The following is a 14485-nucleotide window of genomic DNA, read 5'->3' as shown; positions in this document are numbered from 1 at the left end:
TTAGATATAACTTTTTTTGGTGGAAACTCGCGAATTAGTATATGTGTGGAGAGTCTGCTAAATTGCGTGGGTTGCGTGGGTGCGTGGGTACGTGGGTCGATATTTTTGCGTGGGTCATTTTTTTGCGTGGGTGCGTGGGTCAAAATATTTTTTGCGTGGGTCAAAAATTTTGCGTGGGTCAAATTTTTTGCGTGGGTCATATTTTTTGCGTGGGTCAAATTTTTTGCGTGGGTCAAAATTTTTGCGGGGGTCATTATTTTTAGCGTGGGTCATTATTTTTTGCGTGGGTCAAAATTTTTGCGTGGGTCAAAATTCTCTCTGTAATTCGAAAAAATGCCTTCCCTTGAAATTCGAATGTTGGATGTGGGTTACATAACACGTTTTGGTTTATTTTGTTTATTTTACATAGCTCGGGTAAGTTATGGCATGTCTCAAAAACTGAAAATTACCATAATTTTTAGACCGCATTAGTCGACAGAAAATGGCCAAACAATTGACTGGACATGAAGGGTACTATGATGTAGTTTCTAACCTGATGTGTAACCTAATTGTTTTTTCGCTAATTTTCGCGAAAAACCGCAAAAACTGATTATTACGTAATAATCAATGACGTCATCAAAACTAAAAATTGAATTTCTCAAGAATGGTTTATCCAATTGTCTTCAAACTTTCACCAAAGATGTATCTTACTAAAGTCGATCATTTGAAATAATAATTTTTTCGAAATTTTGATGACGTCAGCAGAAATTATTGAAAAACGAAAAATCCTGTTATGTGCTGACGTCATCAAAATTTCGTAAATTTTTTTTTTCAAATGATCGACTTTAATAAGATACATCTTTGGTGAAAGTTTGAAGACAATTGGATAAACCATTCTTGAGAAATTCAATTTTTAGTTTTGATGACGTCATCGATTATTACGTAATAATCAGTTTTTGCGGTTTTTCGCGAAAATCAGCGAAAAAACAATTGGGTTACACATCAGGTTAGAAACTACATCATAGTATCCTTCATGATCAGTCATTTATTTGGTCATTTTCTGTCGACTAATGCGATCTAAAAATTATGGTAATTTTAAGACATGCCATAACTTACCCGAGAGCTGTAGCTGTCTTTTTATAAGAGGAAGCTTTATAGAATATTTTTAGAAGCTTTAAAGCTTCTTATAGCACGCTTTAATCTTTTGGGTTTCCTTTGAGTGTTAAAGAACAAAGCAAATGGCGACAAAATCTGAAAATTTTTCTACAAAAGTTATATTCATTAGGCGACCGATTACTAAATAATTTAATCGTTGTCAATTATTTCGTCCACCCAACTTGTAATTTCTTTGATTTAAGTACATTAAAGGCCAATTTAAAAACTTGGACGAAATAAAGACGCTGTACTTTTTTTCAAAGTAATAGAAAAGGGAGGAAAAAATTAAAGTTATGGTGTTTATTTCCATGACACTGGAATCCTGAAATATAGCATGCTAAAATTCAAAAGTGTGATCCTGAAGTGTGTCTACAAAAATTAGACGGGTGTGTGTTGATTCTGTATAATGTTATAGTAAATAAGTGCAGCTATGTAAAATAAACCACAAGGTGTTACTACATAAAAACTGTGCGCCTTTGTTTAGTTTTCGTAGATATATTCACAACACATTTTTGTATAAGATAACTTGAAAATTTTAATTTGACAAAAAAAACGTCTTAGCTAACTCGAAAGTTTTAATTTGGTAAAAAAATCGAGTTAGCTAAAAAATCGCCAAAAAAATAGTGACCCACTCAAAAACTTTGACCCACGCAAAAAATAATGACCCACGCAAAAAATATGACCCACGCACAAAATATGACCCACGCAAAAAATAATGACCCACGCAAAAATTTTGACCCACACAAAAAATTTGACCCACGTAAAAAAAATTGACCCACGCAAAAAAATAATGACCCACGCAAAAAATTTGACCCACGCAAAAAAAATTGACCCACGCAAAAAATTTGACCCACGCAAAAAATATTTTGACCCACGCACCCACGCAAAAAAATGACCCACGCAAAAATATTAACCCACGCAAAAATATTGACCCACGCACCCACGCAACCCACGCAATTTAGCAGACTCATGTGTAGATTACAAAATCGAAAAGTTTCCGCGATTTTCTAGTGCAAGTGTCGAGAAAATCGACTTAAAAGTTGACTTTTATGAGTTAATCGATTTTAATCGATTTTCATGAACTTAACAGTTTTAGGTCATGAGTTTTCACTTTAATGATGCATTTTGCTTGTAAATACTAAAAGCCATCAAAATATTACACTAATAAGTACTAGTTATCGCATGACTTCGAGTGCAATACGAGAAATATTTTACGAGTTCCGAGATTCTTCCGTAATATTTTTCCGAGCCTTTAGGCGAGGAAAAATATCGGTAAAATCTCGGAACGAGTAAAATATCGAGTATTGCACGAGAAGTCATGTGATAACTAATTTATTGTCGACTCAAAAAAATTGTCCTCTTTTTGTTTTTAAACTTACTTCCGCCTTCTTCTGCTTCTGTGTACTTTCGAATGTTTTTATTCGAAAATCTAATTCGAACGTTAGATTCGAACAAAATAACATTCGATAACTTCCCGCTAAAAATATTCACACAAAAACAAAATAGAGAAACATTTTTCGATCATTTTCGATCCAGAAGTTTTGTTTTGAAGAGTTGCAGATTTTTTAGAGATGTATTTGAAAGTTTCTAGATTGATAATTCAAAATGCAGATGATGTACAGTATGGTTTCGATAGAGAAGAAACCCTCCATCAATGGATTAATCAGATTGATAACATTCAGACTTTTTCTATGTTTTTGTTTCGGTGACATGGCCATGGGAAAGAATAGCAGAGGAAAGGAGTCCCATGAACGAAATGTATGCTTGTAAAATGGTTAAAGAACAACATTTTTTCAACAGCAAAACAATTTGGATACTTTCTTGATTATCGTCAAGCTCTAAATGTTTCGAATTTTAGAAGGAAGATGTATAATGATTGTTGAGTTGAAAAGTCAAGGACGTAGACTACGTTGTTGTCGAGAACGAGAATTAGGAGAGAACTTTTATAAAAATCACTCGTCATTTGGTTAAATACAAGACATTACACTTTCCTTGTTATGTTATGAGAAATTTTATTGGCAAACATTCAAGAATCTCAAGTTTTTTTGTATGCATTAATAAAAAACTGTTTGGTTATCACACGGACAAGTTTGCCAAAAGTTGTTTTATAATAAATTCTTAGTTCATCAGATTTGATTTTAGTGTCTTTTATGGAAGAACTCCAAAGTAAAAATTAATCTGAACATATTTTTGTTGCGTTTCCCCCTTTTGATTCCCAAGTCAGTTTCTCCGAAAGTCAGTTCTTTTCGGCTGTTTTGTTTTGATTTTTCTCCCGCCGCTTACCCAGTCCCCCAAAAGTCAACGCGGTCATATTTCCAGACTAAAGAAATATGAAATATCGCAAATATCTCGATGCTCTCGACCAATCAAAACGCTGATATTTTTTTGGGTCGGCAATAATTAATTCAAGCGATGAAAATGTAGGAAAAACGGCTAAAATCGATAAAATCATCGATAAAACATCGAATGTCAACTGAAAAACTCCGAATGAGTCTGTAGACTTCAAAGATTGTCTAATTTGGCTGAAATTTTGCACACTTAGCCCTTGGGTGAAGATCTGCAGATCTAAGTTTTCATTTTTTGAAAATTTTGATTTTTGGGGTCTGGGGACGAGTTTTTCGTCAAAACGAGGCTGAAACTTAGGGGAGGCCTGCAGACCTCAACAATGGTCAGAATTGCTGAAATTTTGCACACTTGGCCCTTGGGTGAATATGTACTAGTTATCGCATGACTTCGAGTGCAATACGAGAAATATTTTACGAGTTCCGAGATTCTTCCGTAATATTTTTCCGAGCCTTTAGGCGAGGAAAAATATCGGTAAAATCTCGGAACGAGTAAAATATCGAGTATTGCACGAGAAGTCATGTGATAACTAATTTATTGTCGACTCAAAAAAATTGTCCTCTTTTTGTTTTTAAACTTACTTCCGCCTTCTTCTGCTTCTGTGTACTTTCGAATGTTTTTATTCGAAAATCTAATTCGAACGTTAGATTCGAACAAAATAACATTCGATAACTTCCCGCTAAAAATATTCACACAAAAACAAAATAGAGAAACATTTTTCGATCATTTTCGATCCAGAAGTTTTGTTTTGAAGAGTTGCAGATTTTTTAGAGATGTATTTGAAAGTTTCTAGATTGATAATTCAAAATGCAGATGATGTACAGTATGGTTTCGATAGAGAAGAAACCCTCCATCAATGGATTAATCAGATTGATAACATTCAGACTTTTTCTATGTTTTTGTTTCGGTGACATGGCCATGGGAAAGAATAGCAGAGGAAAGGAGTCCCATGAACGAAATGTATGCTTGTAAAAATGGTTAAAGAACAACATTTTTTCAACAGCAAAACAATTTGGATACTTTCTTGATTATCGTCAAGCTCTAAATGTTTCGAATTTTAGAAGGAAGATGTATAATGATTGTTGAGTTGAAAAGTCAAGGACGTAGACTACGTTGTTGTCGAGAACGAGAATTAGGAGAGAACTTTTATAAAAATCACTCGTCATTTGGTTAAATACAAGACATTACACTTTCCTTGTTATGTTATGAGAAATTTTATTGGCAAACATTCAAGAATCTCAAGTTTTTTTGTATGCATTAATAAAAAACTGTTTGGTTATCACACGGACAAGTTTGCCAAAAGTTGTTTTATAATAAATTCTTAGTTCATCAGATTTGATTTTAGTGTCTTTTATGGAAGAACTCCAAAGTAAAAATTAATCTGAACATATTTTTGTTGCGTTTCCCCCTTTTGATTCCCAAGTCAGTTTCTCCGAAAGTCAGTTCTTTTCGGCTGTTTTGTTTTGATTTTTCTCCCGCCGCTTACCCAGTCCCCCAAAAGTCAACGCGGTCATATTTCCAGACTAAAGAAATATGAAATATCGCAAATATCTCGATGCTCTCGACCAATCAAAACGCTGATATTTTTTTGGGTCGGCAATAACTACAGATATAATTTGTCATTTTTTGAAAGTTTGGATTTTTGGGGTCTGGGGACGAGTTCTTCGTCAAAACGAGGCTGAAACTTTAAGGCACACTGTAGACTTAAAAAATGGTTGGATTTGTCTAAAATTTTGCACACTTGGCCCTTGGGTGAATATCTGCAGATCCAATTTTTCTTTTTTTGAAAATTTGTATTTTTGGGGCCTGGGGACGAGTTTGGGACGAGTTTCTCGTCAAAACGAGGCTGAAACTTTGGGGGCAGCGTGGCAGTATAGTAGGGAAATATTTAATTACTAAACTATTAATTATGGTAATGTTACTTCAATAGAATCAAAATATTAGGCAGATCTTTATGTCATGATTCTCTATCACTGACTCTTTTTAAAAAGCATTGATGACATTTTTAAGTTATGTTTTCAACGACGGGGATAAAAATATCAACTTTGAACTTAATCCTAATGGAACTGGATGTTCGTCATGGTTACTTTTCTCTGCGTTGATTGCGCGCTGAATAGAATCTCGATTGGTCGGCACAGCGTCGATATATGATTTCGACCTGTGCTTTTCACGGTATATCATAGCCTTTATAGATTACTTCTCTTATTCTAGAGGCTTTCCACGCATTCAAAATCACTTTCTTCCCCTCAACAAATTTGTTGTGAAAAAAACGGGAAAAAGCCGGATTTTTTTATGTATTTTAATTCGTTTTTCGCGGCATTTTAATTTCGTGGTTTTTCGGCCTCGACCGTGAAACCGCGAAATTTTCATGCCGCGAAATTTTCATTCACAGATGTTTGGATTGATAGAGATGCTGAATAATTTAACAGAATTAGACCATATGTTCACACGTGATGGTTTCGTATTGTTCCGAAACGAAATGAAGCTATTCTATTGGTCAATTTTCAGACTAATGTTATTTCTAACAAATAGAATGGCTTCATTCCGTCACGTGTGAACATGCTCTTAAGATTTTGAAAATTATTCAAATTGAAAATTAAATACCAAACAGTGAAACCAAAATCAGATAAAAAAACAACAAATTTCAACAAAAAGCACGGAATTCTATTGCCTCGAGTAGTTTATTCTCAATATAACAGGAACAACGTATTACAAGTTCTGAACGTTCTCAGACTATTAGACAAAAGAAGAAGAAAAACACTTAAAAATGATATCACTAATAGCTTTATCCGTATTTCTTATATGTTTTCATTTTTCACTTGGACAAGAAAATCCAACTCAACCGTTCTCAAAGTTCCAACACCTCCACACAAACACTGCTATTGATGGTCCTCAACCATGATTTGATGGAGAATTACCTTCCAAAGATCATTGCTTCGACAAATGCGTCAAAAACTTCACTCACTGTGAATATGTACAACACAAACAAGTCACAGCATAGGTTTGTAAACTTTTTTACATTATTTCTGACCTAGCAAATTATTTAGTTTCACTCAATGGAGAAATGTTGGCTCAATGAGAACATTGATTGCCAAGACTGGTATGAGCGCGGTTATACTACATCTGGATTTTTTTATATTTATCAAGACAGACAAAAAATAAAAGTTAGATGTAGGATGTTGATTGGTCCATCCAAGAATCATGTTGGTGGTTATATTGTATTTCAAAAACGTAATGAGGATACAATAAGCTTCGACAGGGAGTGGGAAGATTATAAGAACGGTTTTGGCGACACTGATCTGTATAATCATTGGCCAGGGTTGGATCTCATCCACAAACAAACATGTGGTCGTAATTTCACACTCAGTTTGGGTGCTAAGTAAACAATATAACGGTGAAATCAAAAGTACATTTTTCCACAACTTCTATATTGAAAATGAAGTCAACAACTATCGTTTACATAGTGGTGTCCCAGACTTAACCTTTGGTGATAACGCCAGTGATTGAGTCAGTCATGATGGAGCTGAATTCACCACGAAAGACCTAGATTTAGATGGATTACCCGGTTCGAATTGCGCTCAGACTTATAAAGGAGGTAACCTTATATTATACACGCTGTTTTATAATAAGAACAAAGTATATAAGCCCGGGGGGGGGCACTTAGGCAAAAATAGGTACGGGGACGTGCCGCTGGTCAGGGTACCTTTTTCAGTGTTGCAGAATTACTGACAGGGTATCTAAAATTGCAAAATCCTGATCTGACAGGGGCGTAATTTCATGATGTGTGTCTGACAGGGTCTGTTTTTGCCGTTTTTGCATGTAGAGTTCTTTTGAAAATCGTTTTGACGCGACAGTGAGCAGACCCCTGCGAGGGGCAAACAGATTTTACTAGATGTTGCAAGACTTTATTGTAGATTTTGATTCAGATTTTTTATTTCAACTGTTAGGTTTTGTTTCTTCCCATATCGTTGAGACATTCCGCTGTAGGCTTAGAACAGCTGTAGAACAGAACAATACTCTCAACTCTTCTGTATTAGTCTCATTGACATCCTCTCGTCCTCTTTGTAAAAGCGTCGTTTTAAAGCTTATACTTGCAAAATAGTCCTTTAAAACCTAGACTTCATCAGTTCTGATTTTGAGACCCTTACCGTAGGATCACATAAGATTCCGATTCCTGCTATAACATTCCACTTGCCACTTGAAAACAGATGATAGTTAATTCCGACTAGTTGAAAACAATGAAACAAGTTGGCCGATTATAAAAATAATCAAAACATTACTTCTTTTTTGCGTTTTATGATTTGCCAGCTTGGATTAATTCACTTTTTTCTGCCAGTATGCCCGGGAAAACTAGCGGAATGATCCCGGAAAAGCACCAGTAATGCTAGAGCGGGAATCGGAATCTTATGTGATCCTACGGTAATCCTGGAAACGGATATCTGAAATTTATCTACGTTCATTATTACGTTTTTTGAAACTTTAGCGTTCTATTTGTTCTTGTACATCTATAATATTGTACCTTTTTAGCTTTGAAACACATTTTGTGGAAGTAGAGAGTGATGATTTTGAATAATATTAAAGATTTGTTTACTTTGTAATTTCATAACTCTCGTCGTCGATTCTTTTGGTCGGTTTTCCAAGTATTGAGGTTTAATGTTTATGCAATGCTGTAGTTTTTTAGCCTGGAAATGTTGATATCATGTTATACTTTACGAAAAATGCGAAAAATGTGTATAAAGAGTAGTTTTTTAACATAGAATCTGACAGGGTAGGTTTTTCAGGGTAGAATCTGACAGGGTATAGGTTTTTACAGTAGAATCTGACAGGGTAGGCTTTTCATCGAATTTTTCTTCTGACAGGGTCTATTTTTCATCAAATTTCATTTCTGACAGGATCGACTTTTGAAACTCCAGCGGCACCTCCCCGTGGGTCGTCAAGGTCAGTGCCCCCCGGGTATATAAGATCATACGGCTTCGAGTTTAAAAGTTTTAAAACATTGTAAAAACATTCTAAGGAAGTGACATCAAAATACTCACAAAATTTTTTGTTGGAAGGCTTCAAAAATTTACGACGTTCTTATAGAAAAACGTGTATATTTTATATTGCTTTGAAACTCAAGCCACCTACACGAGCCTCTTTCTATCGAGCCAGCCTATTCCAAACTCTCATAATGGGTCAAATATCAAAATAAAATTCTTCTTTTCGTATTTGTGTTTGTAACGCTGAGATAATTTTCTTGTTTGGCTTTAATATTTTTGAAAAAATAAGATTACGTCATAAAAATTTAACTCGCGCTCGAAAGAAAATGTTTTCAACTTTCTTCAACCGTGTTGCATACGAAATCTTTTTCTCGCCGTTAGAAACCGTTATCGTTATTCACCTTTATATATCCCTGGACCAAGCAATATCTGCCATCTTTGATTGGAGTTTTTTGTGGAATTGGTACCCGAGAATAAGCCATTGCGATGTTAAAGATTAACGTCTAATACTGCTACATCATCAAAAGAATTTGAGGAAAAGTACACCTTGCGCCATCGATGCATTTACACCACTATCGAGTAGTTGAGTAGTGCCGCCATCAGATTACCGGACGATTCCCCGACGGATGTTTCTCCGACATGACATGTTTAATCATCGAGATTTTTCTTTGTAACACAAAATAGCTGCAAAACTTCAACCTATTTATTTAATTAGGTTGCCGTCCTTTTCAAAGAATCTTTGAAGTTTTCGAAAGAGAATTCCGACTTTGCTAATTCCGAAACGAAAATATTACCAATTTCTGAAAGTGTTAAAGTAGTTTTCATCCCAGGAAAACGTCAAACGTTCCATTCAAATTAATGACAATTAATGAAGCTAAGACACAGACTAAGAATTTAATTATGACTGTATGATATCAACTTTTACTTTTGAATTGAAAACCATGTTTTTGATGAAACTTTTTAAAAGCAATGATTCTTCCGGTCGGGGAAACGTCCGTTCAGGGAAATGTTCAGGTTATAGTCGGGGAAACGTCCGTTCGGGGAAACGTCCACCGGGGAATTGTCTGTCGGGGAAATGTCCGCCAGGGAAACGTCCGGTCACCCCGCCATTAGGGTACTACTTTTCAAAAGACCGATCAAAGATTTCGCTTTGCCAGGATTGGGAAACTTGGTCTAGGGATATATAAAAGTCAGTGATCGTAAGCTACATCAAAGCAGCAGTGTTTGGTACAGACTAATATAAACAGCTAGAACAATTGCTCGTTCTCAGGCCAGCTATTATTTTACTAAGGTAGGTTTCCCCGCTGGAACGGTTCTTTCTCTAGAAAAGTAGATTTTTCGGACTTCATTGCTCGGCTTTATAACAAACTCAGCTGACACACAACGTTGTTTCAACGTCAATCTAACGTTAAATGGACGTTTTAAACGTTAGATAAACGTTGAAAACGACGTTGTGTGCCAGCCGGGAAGTTTTTTTATTGCATGTCTTTCAATTGGTTTTAGGCTGGTGGTATAAAGATTGTTTTCAAACAAACTTCAATGGGAAATATATTAGCCAAGCGACCACAAGTAACTCGACAGGAATATTATGGACGTCGTTTGCTGGCACAACAACAAGTTTGAGGAGGACTACAATGTCCATTGGAAGACCCAAATTGGATTGAAATTTGTGAAAAGACTTTTCCTGACCCTGAGTATCAGAGGTTGAGTTTTCAAAGAATATATCAACTTCTGAAGACCAATAATGCCTAAAGGCTCGGAAAATATGACGAAAACTCTGAAAACTCTGAAGCCTCAAAATCCTACCAAAGTTGCGCGGCCTTGAGCGGCCTGTGTGTTTTTTTATACAAATTCCGGATTGGAAGTAAAATTTTCTGCTAGATTTCAAAAAATATACCATTCAAAAACAAATTCAATCCATCGTCAAAAATACGGCGCATATTCTAAGGCTTCACATTTTCTTACGTGAGAAAGGTTAAAGATTCGCTTCTGGCTTATACCTGTTTTTTTTTACAAGAACATCCAAAATTGTTCTTAACTTTTTGAGTTTTAGGCCTCAAAATGTTCTTAAGTATGTTCTTAATATTTTGGCTAGCGAAGTCTTATTATTATATAGTTTACTCTTATAAAAAAGCGTGTACTTAATGGTATAATCTGTAATTAGCATACACGCATTTTAAGTAAATTAAATGAATTATTTATAATCCAACCGCTTGCCATTTTCCTATATTGTCTTTGCCAATTACATAGTTACTACCTTGTCTATAGTGAGTGGGTATATCAATAAAATGGCTCATTTTTTGATATTGTCAATTCTCTGTTGATATGTCATATTTTTTTATCAATTAATTGAACTCTATGCATACTGCTAGACAAATACTGTGAAATAATACTGTTTGAAAATAGATATTAGTTACAGTATTATTTTTGACACGATGATTGAGAATTTACAGTTTTATTGAAGATTTGCCATGATTGTCACCGAATTTTATATTATATTCGTTTTAGCAAATACAGTTTTCATTGACAAAATTTAGGGAACAAACTTTTCTAAGTTGATTTGAAAATCTGGTATGAGAGAGGTAAATAGTATAGCCTTGGGTTATTTCAAAACGACCCCATGTGTCGAGGAGGTCAATTTTGGAAGGTCATACTCCCATTTTTATTACTGAATCCTTATCAAATTTTTGAAGATCACCTTTGAATTTCCTTTTTTTTCGGAGACCTGTGTTTGAATTCAGGCTGAGAAACTGAAAAAAAAGGCTAAATCATTGGTGTTAATCATATGTGTTTTAAAGGGTTTCTCACCAAACTTTCATCTTAGAAATATCCAAAAGCAACAATTTACTATACCCAAAACAGTTATAATAACGTTAGATGCTCCAACATACAAAACAACGTATATAAACAAACTGACCTCCAAAAACCATGGATCTGGTTGTATTTGCATCAGCATTCATCCGCAACAGCGATCACAAAGATGACCTCATCAACAAGAAAAGATCTCTCCAATCAAAGCTGTTCTTGTATCTCGAAAAAAATAAAGGAATCTACCATGGACTTATGTGAGTTTTATTCTATCATGTTTTATTGCCGGTACCGAACAACAGAGGGTGTCTAAATATTACTCAAATCACTAACTTCGATGACCCTTGTCTTAATACCCTACTCTAAAAATAGTAGTTACCCATATGATGTAATCTAATACAAATCACTATCTAAAGCTCAAAGCCAAAGAAAATTCACAAGCGGTGTTTTGCCTAAAAGAGTTTGCAAGCCGGTAGATTTTGACTGAGCAGACTATACGAATTCGGCGGGAAATAAAAAAAAAACTGCCAAAAATCATCAGCTAAGGTACGCAAAGACGTTGGTTTGATCCCGAGCCGGGTCATACCAAAAATTCCAAAGTTGTACTTGATGTCTCTCTGCTTGGTGCTTGCAATTAAGAGAAGGATCGAGGTAAATGGAGCAATCCAGGGAATGGAGTAGTTCCCTCTCCTAATTTTGGTTAGTCATCTAGAGAAAACTTCGGGTCGCCCTCGACTGCGGTCGCAAACTTACTTACAGTCAACTCCCCTCTCTAATTATCTACAATCAGTGCCATAACATATTGGCAATTTTGGCTAATTTACCATTTTTCGAAAATTGAAGTTCGAGCGAGAATGTCAATTTTGGGCCTTCAATTTGATTTCATCGATTATTTCGATCTGGGAGGGATTTATTGGTTTCTAGGCTATATTTCAAGCCCTTCTGGACCATTTTTGAACTTTTGGATTCTCAGATCCTAAGGTCTTAAGTCTTAAGTCTAGCGTTAAACCTCTACCCTTCGAACCTACTTTAGAGCACTTACAAAGGTGATTGTGGTTTCAAAACTTCCCGATGAATTTCCCTTTTGTGCCAAGTATTTTGTCACTGATTGTAGTACGCCGTCCACATCAGCCTCCCCCCGTGTCGAGGGACTACTACTAGGGAACATGACATCTCCTGATTGGGCATCCGAGTAGCGGATTAGATTAACGGTATTTTCCAGGTAATTTTTGTAGAAGCTTCAGTCTTACATTAGATAGATATGAGCCCTCAGAATGCATTCGGGATGGGTCCTACCCACGAAGGAGTAGGAATCACGGCGCTGACAGACGCGAGCTGCCAAGCCATGGCGTATACCATGAACGACACTGGGAGAGCGATGCTCACGCTAGGCCGAACCTAATGAGTGTTACGGCACGTCACAATGTCTGTCAGTCTTACATTATGCTTCATTTTTCTTTATATCCAAAATTAACCCATGTGAGCTTGTAAATGCCTTGACGGTCAGTTACTTTCAATAGCGAGTTTATATGTATTCGAGATAAACAATAAGAGACGGTATAAAGCAAAGTTGATATGGCGCCAAAATCGCCATCCACCTTGCTCGACTACGGTAAAAAAACCAAAATACCGTCGTCTATTTAGGTGAGCATATGCGATATAGAGCCATACATCAACTATCGACTTTGTTTTGCATCGACTTCATTTACCGTCGCCCTTAATATCCTCTAATATACGAACTCGCTTATAAAAGAAAGGTGGGTGACTTATTGTCCAGTGCTGTCTGAGCTAGGAATTAGATAGTCTTTGCGAAAATCTCTCACAGCTCTCGCCACCTTTATGGAATAAATTCTCTATCGTTAGCGACTTTTAAATGACTTTTGTAAACTATATTACGATTGAATTCTTGATATGCGTAAGTAATTTTTCTAGCGGAAACATCCGAAAAAACCCGGGAATTAACCCCTCTCTGTTACTAAAATAGAAACACGGAGGTCAAAATCCGGCTTTTTTCGAGTGCTTCCGTTAAAAGATATGACGTCATCTTGACTTATGCATATTAAGAATGATGATGTTTTGACAATCTGAAATTGGATAAAATAAAGATTAGCGCCAGGTTCTTATTGAAAATGTAAAGACTTTATCCTCATCAATAAGATTATATGCTGGTTAATCGCACTGTTATGATAATTGTGAAGTTTTTTAATATTTCAGTGTGTGGGAAATTTTGTAGTCTATGAAAGTTTTCATAACAAATAGTCATTATATTGACGTTTCCTACCGGGTGTCCCAGAAAAAAGTTCCGCTCTTTGAAGTGAATTTTCTCGAGTTCTATTAACTTTTAAATAATGAGTCTTTTTGCATTGGAAAGAGGAAGGATAAACTTAAATTTTGAGGGGTCATTTATTAAATTAAGTCAACTTGATCAAAAGTTATAGCCTAAATGCTAAAACATCACTTTTCAAAAAAGTCAAAAAAAGACGAAAAAAGAGGGGATTAAATTCATTGTGAGACAAAGACACAAAAAGCTTTGGAAACTCTTGGTAAGATTTTGATGAATGTTTGGAGCTCGAAAAAGCATCGTGCCCCTTGATTATACCCATGGGAGCTCGTCAAATTAGACAAAGAAAAGAAAAGGAATTAACAATAAAATAAAGACACCTTAAAGAACTGCATGGAAAAAACTTTGAGCGTAAATAAATTGGCAAAAGAAGTGCTTTCTTTATGATGATTTGATCTCCTCTTTTTTCGTCTTTTTTTGACTTTTTTGAAAAGTGATGTTTTAGCATTTAGGCTATAACTTTTGATCAAGTTGACTTAATTTAATAAATGACCCCTCAAAATTTAAGTTTAGCCTTCCTCTTTCCAATGCAAAAAGATTCATTATTTAAAAGTTAATGGAACTCGAGAAAATTCACTTCAAAGAGCGGAACTTTTTTCTGGGACACCCGGTATAATGGTTAGTCCAGATAAGACGTCTACTCTCTAAGACTTGTTTTTATCGATAGCTGAGGTTGTTATCTTAATATTACGTGTTTTCAGTCTATTTTTCCAAATAGTCTGCATAAACACTTTGTTATAGTCTGGTATATACTTTATGTTGTCGTGTTCGAATCAATGTTAAGTCAGTTACCAATCTTTACTTATATTTGCTTCATCCCAGCTGGCACACGTTGTTTCAACGTTCATATAAAGTTATTTGGATGTTGTGAACGTTAGAT

General features: G+C 35.5%; 2 protein-coding genes across 2 annotated transcripts in view; one reads left to right on the top strand and one right to left on the bottom strand.

Moving 5' to 3' along the window:
* The window catches only part of LOC136808480 (uncharacterized), a 209915-nt gene that overhangs the window by 65513 nt on the left and 129917 nt on the right, over nt 1–14485 (bottom strand). The gene's annotated exons all lie outside the window — the stretch shown is intronic.
* Nucleotides 11279–14485, top strand: part of LOC136808481 (potassium voltage-gated channel subfamily KQT member 1-like) — a 34612-nt gene continuing 31405 nt past the window's right edge. Inside the window, exon 1 of the mRNA XM_067065013.1 lies at nt 11279–11521. Within this exon, the coding sequence (XP_066921114.1) occupies nt 11385–11521 (137 nt within the window). The 5' untranslated portion in view covers nt 11279–11384. The remainder of the gene's footprint in view (nt 11522–14485) is intronic.

The sequence above is a fragment of the Clytia hemisphaerica genome, unplaced genomic scaffold (genome assembly GCF_902728285.1).
Source record: "Clytia hemisphaerica strain Z4C2 unplaced genomic scaffold, Clytia hemisphaerica genome assembly, whole genome shotgun sequence".
Classification (NCBI taxonomy): domain Eukaryota; kingdom Metazoa; phylum Cnidaria; class Hydrozoa; order Leptothecata; family Clytiidae; genus Clytia; species Clytia hemisphaerica.
The sequence above is the reverse complement of the archived record's forward strand: the minus strand, read 5'-3'. Positions and strand labels throughout refer to the sequence as shown.